The 13,826-nt window shown below is 37.2% G+C and overlaps 1 protein-coding gene across 5 annotated transcripts in view; it reads right to left on the reverse strand.

Annotated features, from left to right (window-relative positions):
* Positions 1 to 13,826, reverse strand: part of BBS9 (Bardet-Biedl syndrome 9) — a 446,549-nt gene that overhangs the window by 203,070 nt on the left and 229,653 nt on the right. For 4 of the 5 annotated variants that reach the window (XM_067042365.1, XM_059074636.2, XM_059074635.2 and 1 more), the window contains one exon: positions 13,134 to 13,286. In XM_067042365.1, coding sequence (XP_066898466.1) covers positions 13,134 to 13,286 — 153 coding nt within the window. Of the gene's footprint in view, positions 1 to 8,123; positions 8,195 to 13,133; positions 13,287 to 13,826 lie in introns of all 5 variants that reach the window. The other variant, XR_010842160.1, reaches the window with a different exon arrangement.

Here is a 13,826-nt window from a genome sequence, read left to right on the forward strand (position 1 = left end):
ACTATCTCATATATGCAATGATTACCCAAAGTTCTAAAGATTATGAGACTAGAGAAATAAGTTTACAAGGTATATACAGGTGAGAGAAAATACTTCCCTCAGAAAACCAAAGATGGGAGACCTTCAAGATGCCAGAATAGTAAGACGTGGAGATCACCTTCCTTCCCACAAATACATTAGAAATACAACTACATGTGGAACAACTCCTACAGAACACCTACTGAACGCTGGCAGAAGACCTCAGACCTCCGAAAAGGCAAGAAACTCCCCATGTACCTGGGTAGGGCAGAAGAAAAAAAGAAAAACACAGACAAAAGAATAGGAACGAGACCTGCACCAGTGGGAGGGAGCTGTGAAGGAGGAGAGTTTCCACACACTAGGAAGCCCCCTCACTGGCAGAGACCGGGGATGGTGGGGGGGATGCTTCGGAGCCACGGAGGAGAGCGCAGCAACAGGGGTGCGGAGGGTAAAGCGGAGAATTCCCGCACAGAGGATCAGTGCCGACCAGCACTCACCAGCCTGAGAGGCTTGTCTCCTCACCCACCGGGGTGGTTGGGGGTTGGGAGCTAAGGCTCGGGCTTTAGAGGAGAGGACTGGGGTTGGCTGCGTGAACACATCCTGAAGGGGCTAGTGTGCCAGAGTTAGCCGGGAGGGAGTGTGGGAAAAAGTCTGGACCTGCCAAAGAGGCAAGAGACCATTGTTTCAGGGTGTGCGAGCAGAAGGGATTCAGAGCACCGCCTAAATGAGCTCCAGAGATGTGCGCGAGCCGTGACTATCAGCACGGACACCAGAGATGGGCATGAGATGCTAAGGCTGCTGCTGCCGCCACCAAGAAGCCTGTGTGCAAGCACAGGTCACTATCCACACCTCCCCTCCAGGGAGGCTGTGCAGCCCGCCACTGCCCGGGTCCCGTGATCCAGGGACAACTTCCCCAGGAGAACACATGGTGTGCCTCAGGCTGTAGCAAAGACATGCTGGCTTCTGCCGCTGCAGGATCACCCCACATTCCATACCCTTCCCTCCCCCCCCCCCCGCCTGAGTGAGCCAGAGCCCCATAATCAGTTCCTCCTTTAACCCCGTCCTGTCTGGGCAGGAACAAACGTCCTCAGGTGACCTAAACGCAGAGGCAGGGCCAAATCCAAAGCTGAACCCCAGGAGCTGTGCGAACAAAGAAGAGACAGGGAAATCTCGTCCAGCAGCCTCAGGAGCACCGGATTAAATCTCCACAGTCAACTTGATATACCCTGCATCTGTGAAATACATGAATAGACAACGGATCATCCCAAAATAGAGGCAGTGGACTTCGGGAGCAACAATATATATATATTTGTTCCTTTTTCTCTTTTTGTCACTATGTATGTGTATGCTTCTGTGTGTGATTTTGTCTGTATACCTTTGCTTTCACCATTTGTCCTAGGGTTCTGTCTCTTTTTTTTCTTTTTTTATTTTGTTACTATAGTGTTTAGCACTTGTTATTATTGGTGGATTTGATTTTTTATTTGGTTGCTCCTTTCTTTCTTTTTTATCTCTTTATTACTTTTTAATTTTTTATTTTTAATACTTAATTTTAATTTTATATTTAAATAACTTTTTAATTTAATTTTATTTCATTCTTTCTTTTTTTCTCCCTTTCCTTCTGAGCCATGTGGATGACAGGGTCTTCATGCTCCGGCTGGGGATCAGGCCTGTGCCTCTGAGTTGGGAGAGCTGAATTCAGGACATTGGTCGACCAGAAAGTTCCAACTCCATGGAACATCAAACGGCGAACGCTCTCCCAGAGATCTCCATCTCAATGCCAAGATGCGGCTCCACTCAATGACCAGCAAGCTACAGTGCTGGACACCCTATGCCAAACAACTAGCAAGACAGGAACACAACCCCACCCATTAGCAGTGAGCTGCCTAAAATCATAATAAGGTCCCAGACACACCAAAACACACCACTGGACATGGAACTGCCCAACAGAAAGACAAGATCCACCCTCATTCACCAGAACACAGGCACTAGGCCCAACCGCCAGGAAGCCTACAAAACCCACTGAACCAACCTTACGACTGAGGGCAGACACTAAAAATAACAGGAACTATGAACATGCAGCCTGTGAAAAGGAGACCCCAAACACAGTAAGTTAAGCAAAATGAGAAGACAGAGAAACACACAAAATACGAAGGAGCAAGGTAAAAGCCCACCAGACCAAACAAATGAAGAGGAAATAGGCAGTCTACCTGAAAAAGAATTCAGAGTGATGATAGTAAAGATGATCCAAAATCTTGGAAATAGAATGGAGAAAATACAAGAAACGTTTAACAAGGACCTAGAAGAACTAAAGAGCAAACAAACGATGATGAACAACACAATAAATGAAATTTAAAATTCTCTAGAAGGAAACAATAGCAGAATAACTGAAGCAGAAGAACGGATAAGTGACTTGGAATATAAAATAGTGGAAATAACTACCGCAGAGGAGAATAAAGAAAAAAGAATGAAAAGAATTGAGGACAGTCTTAGAGACCTCTGAGACAACATGAAACACACCAACATTCAAATTATAGGGGTCCCATAAAAAGAAGAGAAAAAGAAAGGGACTGAGAAAATATTTGAATAGATCATAGTTGAAAACTTCCCTAATATGGGAAAGGAGATAGTTAACTCCAGGAAGCGCAGAGTCCCATACAGAAAAAAATCCGAGGAGGAACACACAAAGACATATATTAATCAAAGTATCAAAAATTGAATACAAAGAAAAAATATTAAAAGCAACAAGGGAAGAGCAACAAATAACATACAAGGGAATCCCCATAATGTTAACAGCTGATCTCTCAGCAGAAACTCTGCAAGCCAGAAGGGAGAGGCAGGACATATTTAAAGTGATGGAAGGGAAAAACCTACAACCAAGATTACTCTACCCAGCAAGGATCTCATTCAGATTCGATGGAGAAATTAAAACCTTAACAGACAAGCAAAAGCTAAGAGAATTCAGCACCACAAAACCAGCTTTACAAAAAATGCTAAGGAACTTCTCTAGGTAGGAAACACAAGAGAAGGAAAAGACCTACAATAACAAACTCCCCAAAATTAAGAAAATGGTAATAGGAACATGCATATCGATAATTACCTTAAATGTAAATGGATTAAATGCTCCAACCAAAAGACATAGTCTGGATGAATGGATATCAAAACAAGATCTGTTTATACGCTGTGTACAAGAGACCCACTTCAGACCTAGGCCTACATACAGACTGAAAGTGAGGGGATGGAAAAAGACAGTCCATGCAAATGGAAATCAAAAGAAAGCTGGAGTAGCAATACTCGTATCAGAAAAAAGAGACTTTAAAAAAAAACTATTACAAGAGACAAAGAAGGACATTACCTAATGATCAAGGGATCAATCCAAGAAGAAGATATAGCAATTGTAAATATTTAAGCACCTTACATAGGAGCACCTCAATACATAAGGCAAATACTAAAAGCCATAAAAGGGGAAATCGACAGTAACACAATCATTGTAGGGGACTTTAACAAACACCCCACTTTCACCAATGGACACATCATCCAAAATGAAAATTAAAAAGGAAACACAACCTTTAAATGATACATTAAACAAAATGGACTTAATTGATATTTAAAGGACATTCCACCCCAAAACATCAGAATACACTTTCTTCTCAAGTGCTCACGGAACATTCTCCAGGATAGATCATATCCTGAGTCACAAATCAAGCCTTGGTAAATTTAAGAAAATTGAAATCATATCAAGTATCTTTTCTGACCACAACACTATGAGACTAGACATGAATTACAGGAAAAAATCTGTAAAAAATACAAACATAAGGTGGCTAAAAATTACACTACTTAATAACCAACAGATCACTGAAGAAATGAAAGAAGAAATCAGAAAATACCTAGAAACAAATGACAATGAAAACACAACAACCCAAAACCTATGGGAAGCAGCAAAAGCAATTCTAAGAGGGAAGTTTATAGCAATACAATGCTACCTTAAGAAACAAGAAACATCTCAAATAAACAACCTAACCTTAGATCGGAAGCAATTAGAGAAAGAAAAAAAAAAAAACAACAAAGTTAGCAGAAGGAAAGTAATCATAAAGATCAGATCAGAAATAAATGAAAAAGAAATGAAGGAAACAATAGCAAAGAACAGTAAAACTAGAAGCTGGTTCTTTGAGAAGATAAACAAAACTGATAAACCATTAGCCAGACTCATCAAGAAAAAAAGGGGGAAGACTCATATCAACAGAATTAGAAATGAAAAAGGAGAAGTAACAACTGACACCGCCGAAATACAAAGGATCATGAGAGATTACTACAAGCAACTCTATGCCAATAAAATGGACAACCTGGAAGAAATGGAAAAATTCTTAGAAAAGCACAACCTTTTGAGACTGAACCAGGAAGAAAGAGAAAATATAAACAGACCAATCACAAGCACTGAAATTGAGACTGTGAATAAAAATCGGCCAACAAACAAAAGCCCAGGACCAGATGGCTAAACAGTAGAATTCTATCAAACATTTAGAGAAGAGCTAACACCGATGTCCTTCTCAAACTCTTCCAAAATACAGCAGAGGGAGGAACACTCCTAAACTCATTCTACCAGGCCACCACCATCATCCTGATACCAAAACCAGACAAAGATGTCACAAAGAAAGAAAACTACAGGCCAATATCACTGATGAACATAGATGCAAAAGTCCTCAACAAAATACTAGCAAACAGAATCCAACAGCACATTTAAAGGATCATACACCATTATGAAGTGGAGTTTATCCCAGGAATGAAAGGATTCTTCAATATACACAAATCAATCAATGTGATACATGATATTAACAAATTGAACGAGAAAAACCATATGATCATTTTAGTAGATGCAAAAAAAGGCTTTTGACAAAATTCAACACCCAATTATGATTAAAAAACCCTCCAGAAAGTAGGCATAGAGGGAACTTACCTCAACATAATAAAGGCCATATATGACAAACCCACAGCCAACTATTATTCAACATAGTTTTGAAAGTTTTAGCCACAGCAATCTGAGAAGTAAAAGAAATAAAAGGAATCCAAATCGGAAAAGAAGAAGTAAAGCTGTCACTGTTTGCAGATGACATGATACCATACATACAGAATCCTAAGGATGCTACCAGAAAGCTACTAAGCTAATCAACAAATTTGGTAAGGTAGCAGGATACAAAATTAATGCACAGAAATCTCTTGCATTCCTATACACTAATGATGAAAAATCTGAAAGAGAAATGAAGGAAACACTCCCACTTGCCATTGCAAGAAAAAGAATAAAATATCTAGGAATAAACCTACCTAAGGAGACAAAAGACCTGTATGCAGAAAAGTATAAGACATTGATGAATGAAATTAAAGATGATAGAAACAGATGGAGAGATATACCATGTTCTTGGATTGGAAGAATCAACATTGTGAAAATGACTATAGTACCTAAAGTAATCTACAGATTCAATGCAATCCCTATCAAACTACCACAGGCATTTTTTACAGAGCTAGAACAAAAAATTTCACATTTTGTATGGAAACACAAAAGACCCCGAATAGCCAAAGCAATCTTGAGAAAGAGAAATGGAGCTGGAGGAATCAGGCTCCCTGACTTCAGACTATATTACAAATCTACAGTAATCAAGACAGTATGGTACTGCCACAAAAACAGAAATATAGATCAATGGAACAGGATAGAATGCCCAGAGATAATCCCATGCACATATGGTCATCTTATTTTTGATAAAGGAGGCAAGAATATACAATGGAGTAAAGACAGCCTCCTCAATAAATGGTGCTGGGAAAACTGGACAGCTACATGAAAAAGAATGAAGTTGGAACACTCCCTAACACCATACACAAAAAGGTAAAGACCTAAATATAAGGCCAAACACTGTAAAACTCTTAGAGGAAAACATAGGCAGAACACTCTATGAGATAAATCACAGCAAGATCCTTTTTGACCCACCTCCTAGAGACATGGAAATAAAAACAAAAATAAACAAATGGGACCTGATGAAACTTAAAAGCTTTTGCACAGCAAAGGAAAACACAAACAAAATGAAAAGACAACCCTCAGAATGGAGAAAATATTTGCAAATGAAGCAATTGACAAAGGATTAATCTCCAAAATATACAAGCAGTTCATGCAGCTCAAGCAAAAACACAAACAACCCAATCCAAAAATGGCTAGAAGACCTAAATAGACATTTCTCCAAAGAAGATATACAAATTGCCAACAAACACATGAAAGAATGCTCAACATCAGTAATCATTAGAGAAATGCAAATCAAAACTATGAGATATCATCTCACACCAGTCAGAATGGCCATCATCAAAAAATCTACAAATAATAAATGCTGGTAGAGGGTGTGGAGAAAAGGGAACCCTCTTGCACTGTTGGTGGGAATGTAAATTGACACAGACACTATGAAGAACAGTATGGAGGTTCCTTAAAAAACTAAAAATAGAACTACCATACCACCCAGCAATTCCACTACTGGGCACATACACTGAGAAAACCATAATTCAAATTGAGTCATGTACCATAATGTTCATTGAAGCTCTATTTGCAATAGCCAGGACATGGAAGCAACCTAAGTGTCCATCAACAGATGAATGGATAAAGAAGATGTGGCACATATATACAATGGAATATTACTCAGCCATAAAAAGAAACAAAACTGAGTTATTTGTAGTGAGGTGGATGGACCTAGAGTCTGTCATACATAGTGAAGTAAGTCAGAAAGAGAAAAACAAATACCATATGCTAACACATATATATATAGAATCTAAAACAAAAAAATGGTTATGAAGAACTTAGGGGCAGGACGGGAATAAAGACGCAGACCTACTAGAGAATGGACTTGACACAGGGAGGGGGAAGTGTAAGCTGGGACGAAGTGAGAGAGTGGCATGGACTTATATATACTACCAAATGTAAAATAGATAGCTAGTCGGAAGCAGCCACATAGCACAGGGAGATCAGCTTGGTGCTCTGTGACCACCTAGAGCGGTGGGATAGGGAGGGTGGGAGGCAGATGCAAGAGGGAGGAGATATGGGGATATATGTACATGTATAGCTGATTCACTTTGTGATAAATCAGAGACTAACACACCATTGTAAAGCAATTATACTCCAATAAAGATGTTAAAAATAAAAGTGAATAGGACTGTTCGAAAAAAGAAAAAGTTATGTTCAGTCTACACTGCAAGAAGAAACAAAATAGAAAACCAATGACAACCAGGAGTTTCTGACCACATCCCAGTTTTCAAAAAGTTATTATTCTTTTTAATTGTGGTAAAACAGAACATAAAATGTACCACCTTAGGTATTTTTAAGTGTACAGTTCAGTAGTGTTAAGTACATTAACATACTGTGAAAAAAATTTCATACTTATAAAATTATGCTTATAACATTTTTTTAATTATTTAAGAATTTAAAGTCATCTAAAACAAATGTACATCTTTTTTTGTATTCCTTCGAAATCTTTGCACACTCATCTTATAGATACATCTATTGGAAACTTGCTATATACTAATCTGCTCTTTCCAATTATTTAAAATGTTTTAGGGGCTTCCCTGGTGGCACAGTGGTTAGGAGTCTGCCTGCCAATGCAGGGGACATGGGTTCGAGCCCTCATCCAGGAGGATCCCACATGCTGCGGAGCAACTAAGCCCGTGTGCCACCGCCGCTGAGCCTGCGCTCTAGATCCTGCACACCGCAACCAAGAGTGGCCCCTGCTCGCCTCAACTAGAGGAAGCCCGTACGCATAAGCAAGGACCCAATGCAGCCAAAAATAAATAAATTAAATAAATTTAAAAATAAAATAAAATAAAACGTTTTACATTATTCCAGTTTTTAAAATAAGAAATGATATATCTGATTCTCACTTTTCATTTCTAAGAAATGAAAGCTGATTTATAATTTCTTGCAAAGGTGATTAATACTGTAAATGAACAACAACTTGATGAATGTATTTTTTTTCCTTTGTGAACTATTTTCTTAGATAAACATCCAAGCATAGAATTATAAGGTGAAAACATGCAAACTCCATTTTTTTTTACTGCCATCCCATCCTTTTATTTTTTTAACTTACCTCTCCCATTCATCCCCAAACATATGGTTACATTTTTCTGTGCTCCCTTTATCATCTGTTTATTCCATCTCCTTGGGAAGAGAAAGAACTTCTTCTTAGCTCTTAAGTGGTTATAAGGAAAACAAATGCAGCAACATCATCAAATCCCTGATACTTCCTTCTCAGTCTATCAGCATATTGTTTTTTACTTGCCAATGAAAAGAGGAAAGTAGGCCTCTGAATGGTTTCATCACATATTCTTTTGTGTTATCAGCCAAAATCATGCTCATTTAAAAAGTCACAGACCAAAAAGCTCTTAGATTTTTGCGTGACTTAAAATGATTTTTATATATCAATAACATACAAATAAACAGAGTAGAAGGAAGTTTTAAGTACAGAAAAAGTAACAAATAACAAACTCCAAACCACAGGATCTCTGTTTAAAATTATGCCTAATACAGCCTCTGTTTTGCAGAAGAGAAAAACCAGCCAAGTGCCTTTCTAAAACATTAATGGCTATCAGTCATTACATCACACATATGTCATCTGACACAATTAAACTTTTAGATTAGTAAACACTTTTCCCCTGTTACAACAGAGGGTTAGTGTTCAAGCAGAGAAAAACAAAATCTTAGTACACATGAAAGCATCAAAACACAACCAAACCAAAGGGTAAGTCTAAATTTCCCCTATTTCAATTCAACCTACGAGTCCTGCTTTGACAAACAAATACATGTGAAAATTTTATAACATCAGAGAACTTATTTTCCAAAGCTTTTCTGCCAAATGCAATAAGCACTACCATTTGATGGCAAGGAAACTGAACTTCAGTATCAGTTAAATTAACAAACAAGAAATGTATTGTGCTAAGAATATAGTAGTGAATAAGACAAAAGAAAAAAAAGGTCCCTGCCTTCAGAGAGTTTACACACTAGTTTTAGGAGGATACTGACTTCTGCTTCTATTTTCACATAAACCAATTATCACCACTTCATCAGGTGACGACAACATAGCATCTTCCAGATGCCTGGTGATAAATGGACAGGAAGTAAAGTTATCAATGCACAGCTCAGAATGCTTATCCAACTAAAACTAAAGTGGCACTAAAATCCACAGAAAAGAGAAAATTAAAAGCCCCTTGTACATGAGAAAACAAGGACTCCACACAGGTAGCAGAACTAATTTTAAACTGACACATTAGGAAAACACTTTACAAATCTAGTGACACTCATGCAATGGTGTTATGCCATGGAGAGTAAGAGCAGGCTCTAGAACAAATCATTATTTCATGGGCTTGGCTAATCTGCCAAGTACATCATCCAAGTAATCTGCCCCCTAGCGAGGCAAAGTATAAAGATAAGTTTACACTAAACCAAAGGTATGTGATAGTGAGGTATGTCATACACCTGTCTAGTCACAATAGAATTGTCTAAAAGGGATTTTTCTCAGTGTTAGACTCTGCACTAAAACTATTTTTAAGATTTATCTTTCAATAAACTGTGTTTTTCCATACTATAGAATGTCTAGATTACAAAATACTATGCAGCCATTACAAATAGAGAAGTAGATCTACACAGTGTGAAAAGAGCTCCAGTACATACTGTTGGAAGAAAAACAAAAAAGAGAGGCAGACTAATACATATAGTATGATACTATTTATGAATTTTTTAGCCTCACAAAACAACATTTTATTTTTGAATGCAAAGAAAAGAGGTATAGAAAGACACAAAAAATACAAAAGTGATTATATTTCTGAGAAGATGATAAAGAACTAAGCTCTAGAATTTAGCATTTTGTATAATCTTAATATATATAATAAAACTGAGTAATAAATTGCATTAAAACTAAGTCAAATTTCTTATAGTATTCATATGTTTCTTTCAAAAGCTTGTTCATTCTCTTTTTTGATATAAAAGAATGGAGACTTAACATATAGATTCAAGCAAAACTCTATGGTTTTGATCATCTTGTCCATATTAAAAATCATGGAAAAACCCAACCTGGAGTTAAGCAGAAAAAAATAAACCCCAGAACTGAGAATGTATAAAAGACAAAGAAAGTCTTGCTATATAGAAAATATGGAAAGCATTAAATCAAGCATCCTCATCAAACCCCTTTAAAGACCCCTCTGCCATTGTGTCCACAAAAAGATACAGCACCAGTAAATATAAGATTCAGCATTTCTTCAGCCCCAAGTGCAGGTGTGGCAGGAAACGTAAGAATGAGATAAGTCATCAAAGAGCTTTGAAGAAGAAGGAGGAGGAAAAAAATTTAAAAAATGAAAAACAAACCAAAACAAAAAGTGTACCGAAGAGAGAAAAAAGAAGTCTGGAACAGAAAGAGCATTAGTGCCTACTAACCTAAGAGTCACATAATTGCTCCAGCACAAAAGAAATTGGCAGTCTATATTTGTAGAACAATTTACCAAGCATTTCTACATCCATTATGGAATAGAGTCTTTGTAACAACACAGTGAGTAGTTATTCCATTTTATAGAAAGAAACTGAAGTTCTGGGAGGTAAGGGAATTGCCAAAGGCTGCATAGCTAATAAGTGACAGAACTGGGGTCTTTGGACTTCAAGCCCAGTGTTCTTTCCAATACCCTACTATTGCTTTAGACTGTCCCTCAAATTGCTACTAATTTTCAAATAACCATGAAAATTTCAAGAAGCAAATGTATTATCAATACATTTATTGATGTTTACATGGTAAGCTATTTTTCTTTCCTCTAGAAAAGCAAACTATAAAAAAAATACCTGATTCATTCTTTCAAAAACAACAGAATGTGGTAGAGAGCAGTGGACAGGAGGGGAGTTCTGTTAATAAAAGGCAACATGAGGGAGTCTTGTGTGATGGAGCTGCTTGGTGTCTTGAATGTGGTGGTGGATACACAAACCTGAATGTGTGATAAAACTGTATAGAACTTAATACACCCACTGATGAGTATAAGTAAAATTGTGGAAATCTGAATAAAATCTATAGATTTTATCAATGTCAATACCCTGGTTGTGATATTATGTTATAGTTTTACAAAATGCTACTACTGGAAGAAAGTGGGTAAAGGATACATGAGATTTAGCTGTATTTTTTGTTATAACTGCATGGGAATACACAACTATCTCAACAAAAAAATTCAATCAATAAATCAACAGAGGGCTTCCCTGGTGGTACAGTGGTTGAGAATCCGCCTGCCAATGCAGGGGACACGGGTTCGTGTCCCGGTCCGGGAAGATCCCACATGCCACAGAGAGGCAGGGCCCATGAGCCATGGCCACTGAGCCTGTGCGTCCGGAGCCTGTGCTCTGCAATGGGAAAGTCCACAACAGTGAAAGGCTCGCGTACCACAGAAAAAAAAAAAAAAAACAATCAACAGAATATTCATATCACCAACACTGATTTTGAAACAGATCAGTGATAATGTATAGAAATATGAGAAGACATAATGCAGTTATTCAAAGCTGACTTTACAGTGGAACTGGCAGAGGCCTTACCCATGAAATTTGAATTTTAAAAATTATTATTTCAAGCCTGAGATGATAATTTTGAATAGTTTTTGAAGACATAATACCTTAAGAGTGAAACCCAGATCACCCTAGTCATGCAAATGATAAACCACTGGTAGAAGGACAAATCAGGAAGATGAAGAAAATAGACTTTTTGATTTAGAACAAAGGCCTATTTAAGAATTCCATCTCATGACCAACAGGCACATGAAAAGATGCTCAACATCACTAATTATTAGAGAAATGCAAATCAAAACTGCAATGAGGCACCACCTCACAACGGTCAGAATGGCCATCATTAAAAAGTCTACAAATAACAGATGCTGGAGAGGGTATGGAGAAAAGGGAACCCTCCTACACTGTTGGTGGGAATGTAAGTTGGTGTAGCCACTATGGAAAGCAGTATGGAGGTTCCTTAAAAACTAAAAATAGAGTTGTCATATGATCCAGCAAGCCCACTCCTAGGCATATATCCAGACAAAACTATAATTCAAAAAGATACATGCACCCCTACTATTCATAGCACTATTCACAATAGCCAAGACAGGGAAACAACCTAAATGTCCAATGACAGATGAATAGATAAAGAAGATGTGGTACACATATACAATGGAATACTACTCAGCCATTAAAAAGAATGAAATAATGTCATTACAGCAACATGGCTGGACCTAGAGATTCTCGTACTAAGTGAAGTAAGTCAGAAAGAGAAAGACAAATACCATATGATATCACTTATATGTGGAATATAAAATATGACATAAACGAACTTACCTACAAAAGAGACTCACAGATGTAGAGAACAGACTTGTGGTTGCCAAGTGGGTGGTGCAGGATGGATTGGGAGTTTGGGATTAGCAGATGCAAACTATTATATACAGAATGGTTGAACAACAAGGTCTTACTCTATAACACAGGGAACTATATTTAATATCCTGTGATAAGCCATAATGGAAAAGAATATGAAAAAGAATGTATATATGTATAACTGAATCACTTTGCTGTACAGCAGAAATTTACACAACGTTGTAAATCAACTACACTTCAATAAAATAAATTTTAAAAAAAGAATTCCACCTCAAAGCATCAACTGACATAAAACTAGAAGAGTAATCCAATTGCTCTGTAAGACAATTTGAGAATTATGATGATAATTATGGGATGTACCAAGAATTGTCCAATAATAACACTAATCATAATAGTACTATTTATCAAGCATATCCTATGTGCCTGGCGTTAAGCTGGCTGCTTCACATAAATGATGGAAAAAAATCCTCACAACAACCCTGGGAAGTAAAATATGGACGGATCTAACCTAATTTACACAAGGTCACATAATTAGAAAGTGGCAGAGCTTGACTTTAAATTCTGACTCTAAAGCTGTGTGCTATTTGCTGCTCCATAATACATAAGAAAGAAATGCCTTATCTTGAGAGTCTGGTACATGACTCTAGGGTGAGGGAAAAAATTATATCCAGTAGTATAAAACTATTATCCAGTAGTATAAAAACTATGTTATTATACCAACCTGCTTGTAAGTTCCATCTAGCAAGGTGTCCAGGTGTTGGAGAGGAGCAGGTGTTTTATCTTTGAATCTTGTTAATAGCCGGCGTTGAATGGCCCGAAATTGTACAGCTCTTTCAGATAAGAGTTCTTCTAATTTTTCACCATTTATCCGCAACTACAATGAAGAATTTCTTTAATTCAGGTTAAATGTGCACAACAAAACATGTCTAAAGTAAGGATACTGGCAATGCCAATAGAAGTTTGAAAAGAGTAAAGAAGAAATTTAAGTGTGTTACAGAGTTTAGAGAATTAAAAGTGTGATATTTGATACATGAATACATAGATGATAACAGTGAAATAGGTCAAATGGAAATTTAGTAAAAATGGCCCAGTTGTCATTGGGATAAAGATAGATCATTCAGTAAATGTTTGTGATAACTGATTAAATACATAAGGGAAAAAAGGAATAAGGATTTTTCCCCCAGCCTTTACAGCAAAATCAATTGCAGAGGAATCAAAAGTTTAAACACAACAAAGCATTAGAAAATTATATTTTAAAAAATAATCTTAGCATGAGACAGATCTTTATAAGTTAAAAGTCAAAAGCCACACATACACAAAAACACACACACACCCCTGAAAAATTACTAAAAAAAAAATTTTTAATTCTACGTGGTTAAGAAAAAAAGTAGAGAAAAACATTATAAGTAAAGTG

This window comes from Kogia breviceps, chromosome 9 (assembly GCF_026419965.1).
Source record: "Kogia breviceps isolate mKogBre1 chromosome 9, mKogBre1 haplotype 1, whole genome shotgun sequence".
Classification (NCBI taxonomy): domain Eukaryota; kingdom Metazoa; phylum Chordata; class Mammalia; order Artiodactyla; family Physeteridae; genus Kogia; species Kogia breviceps.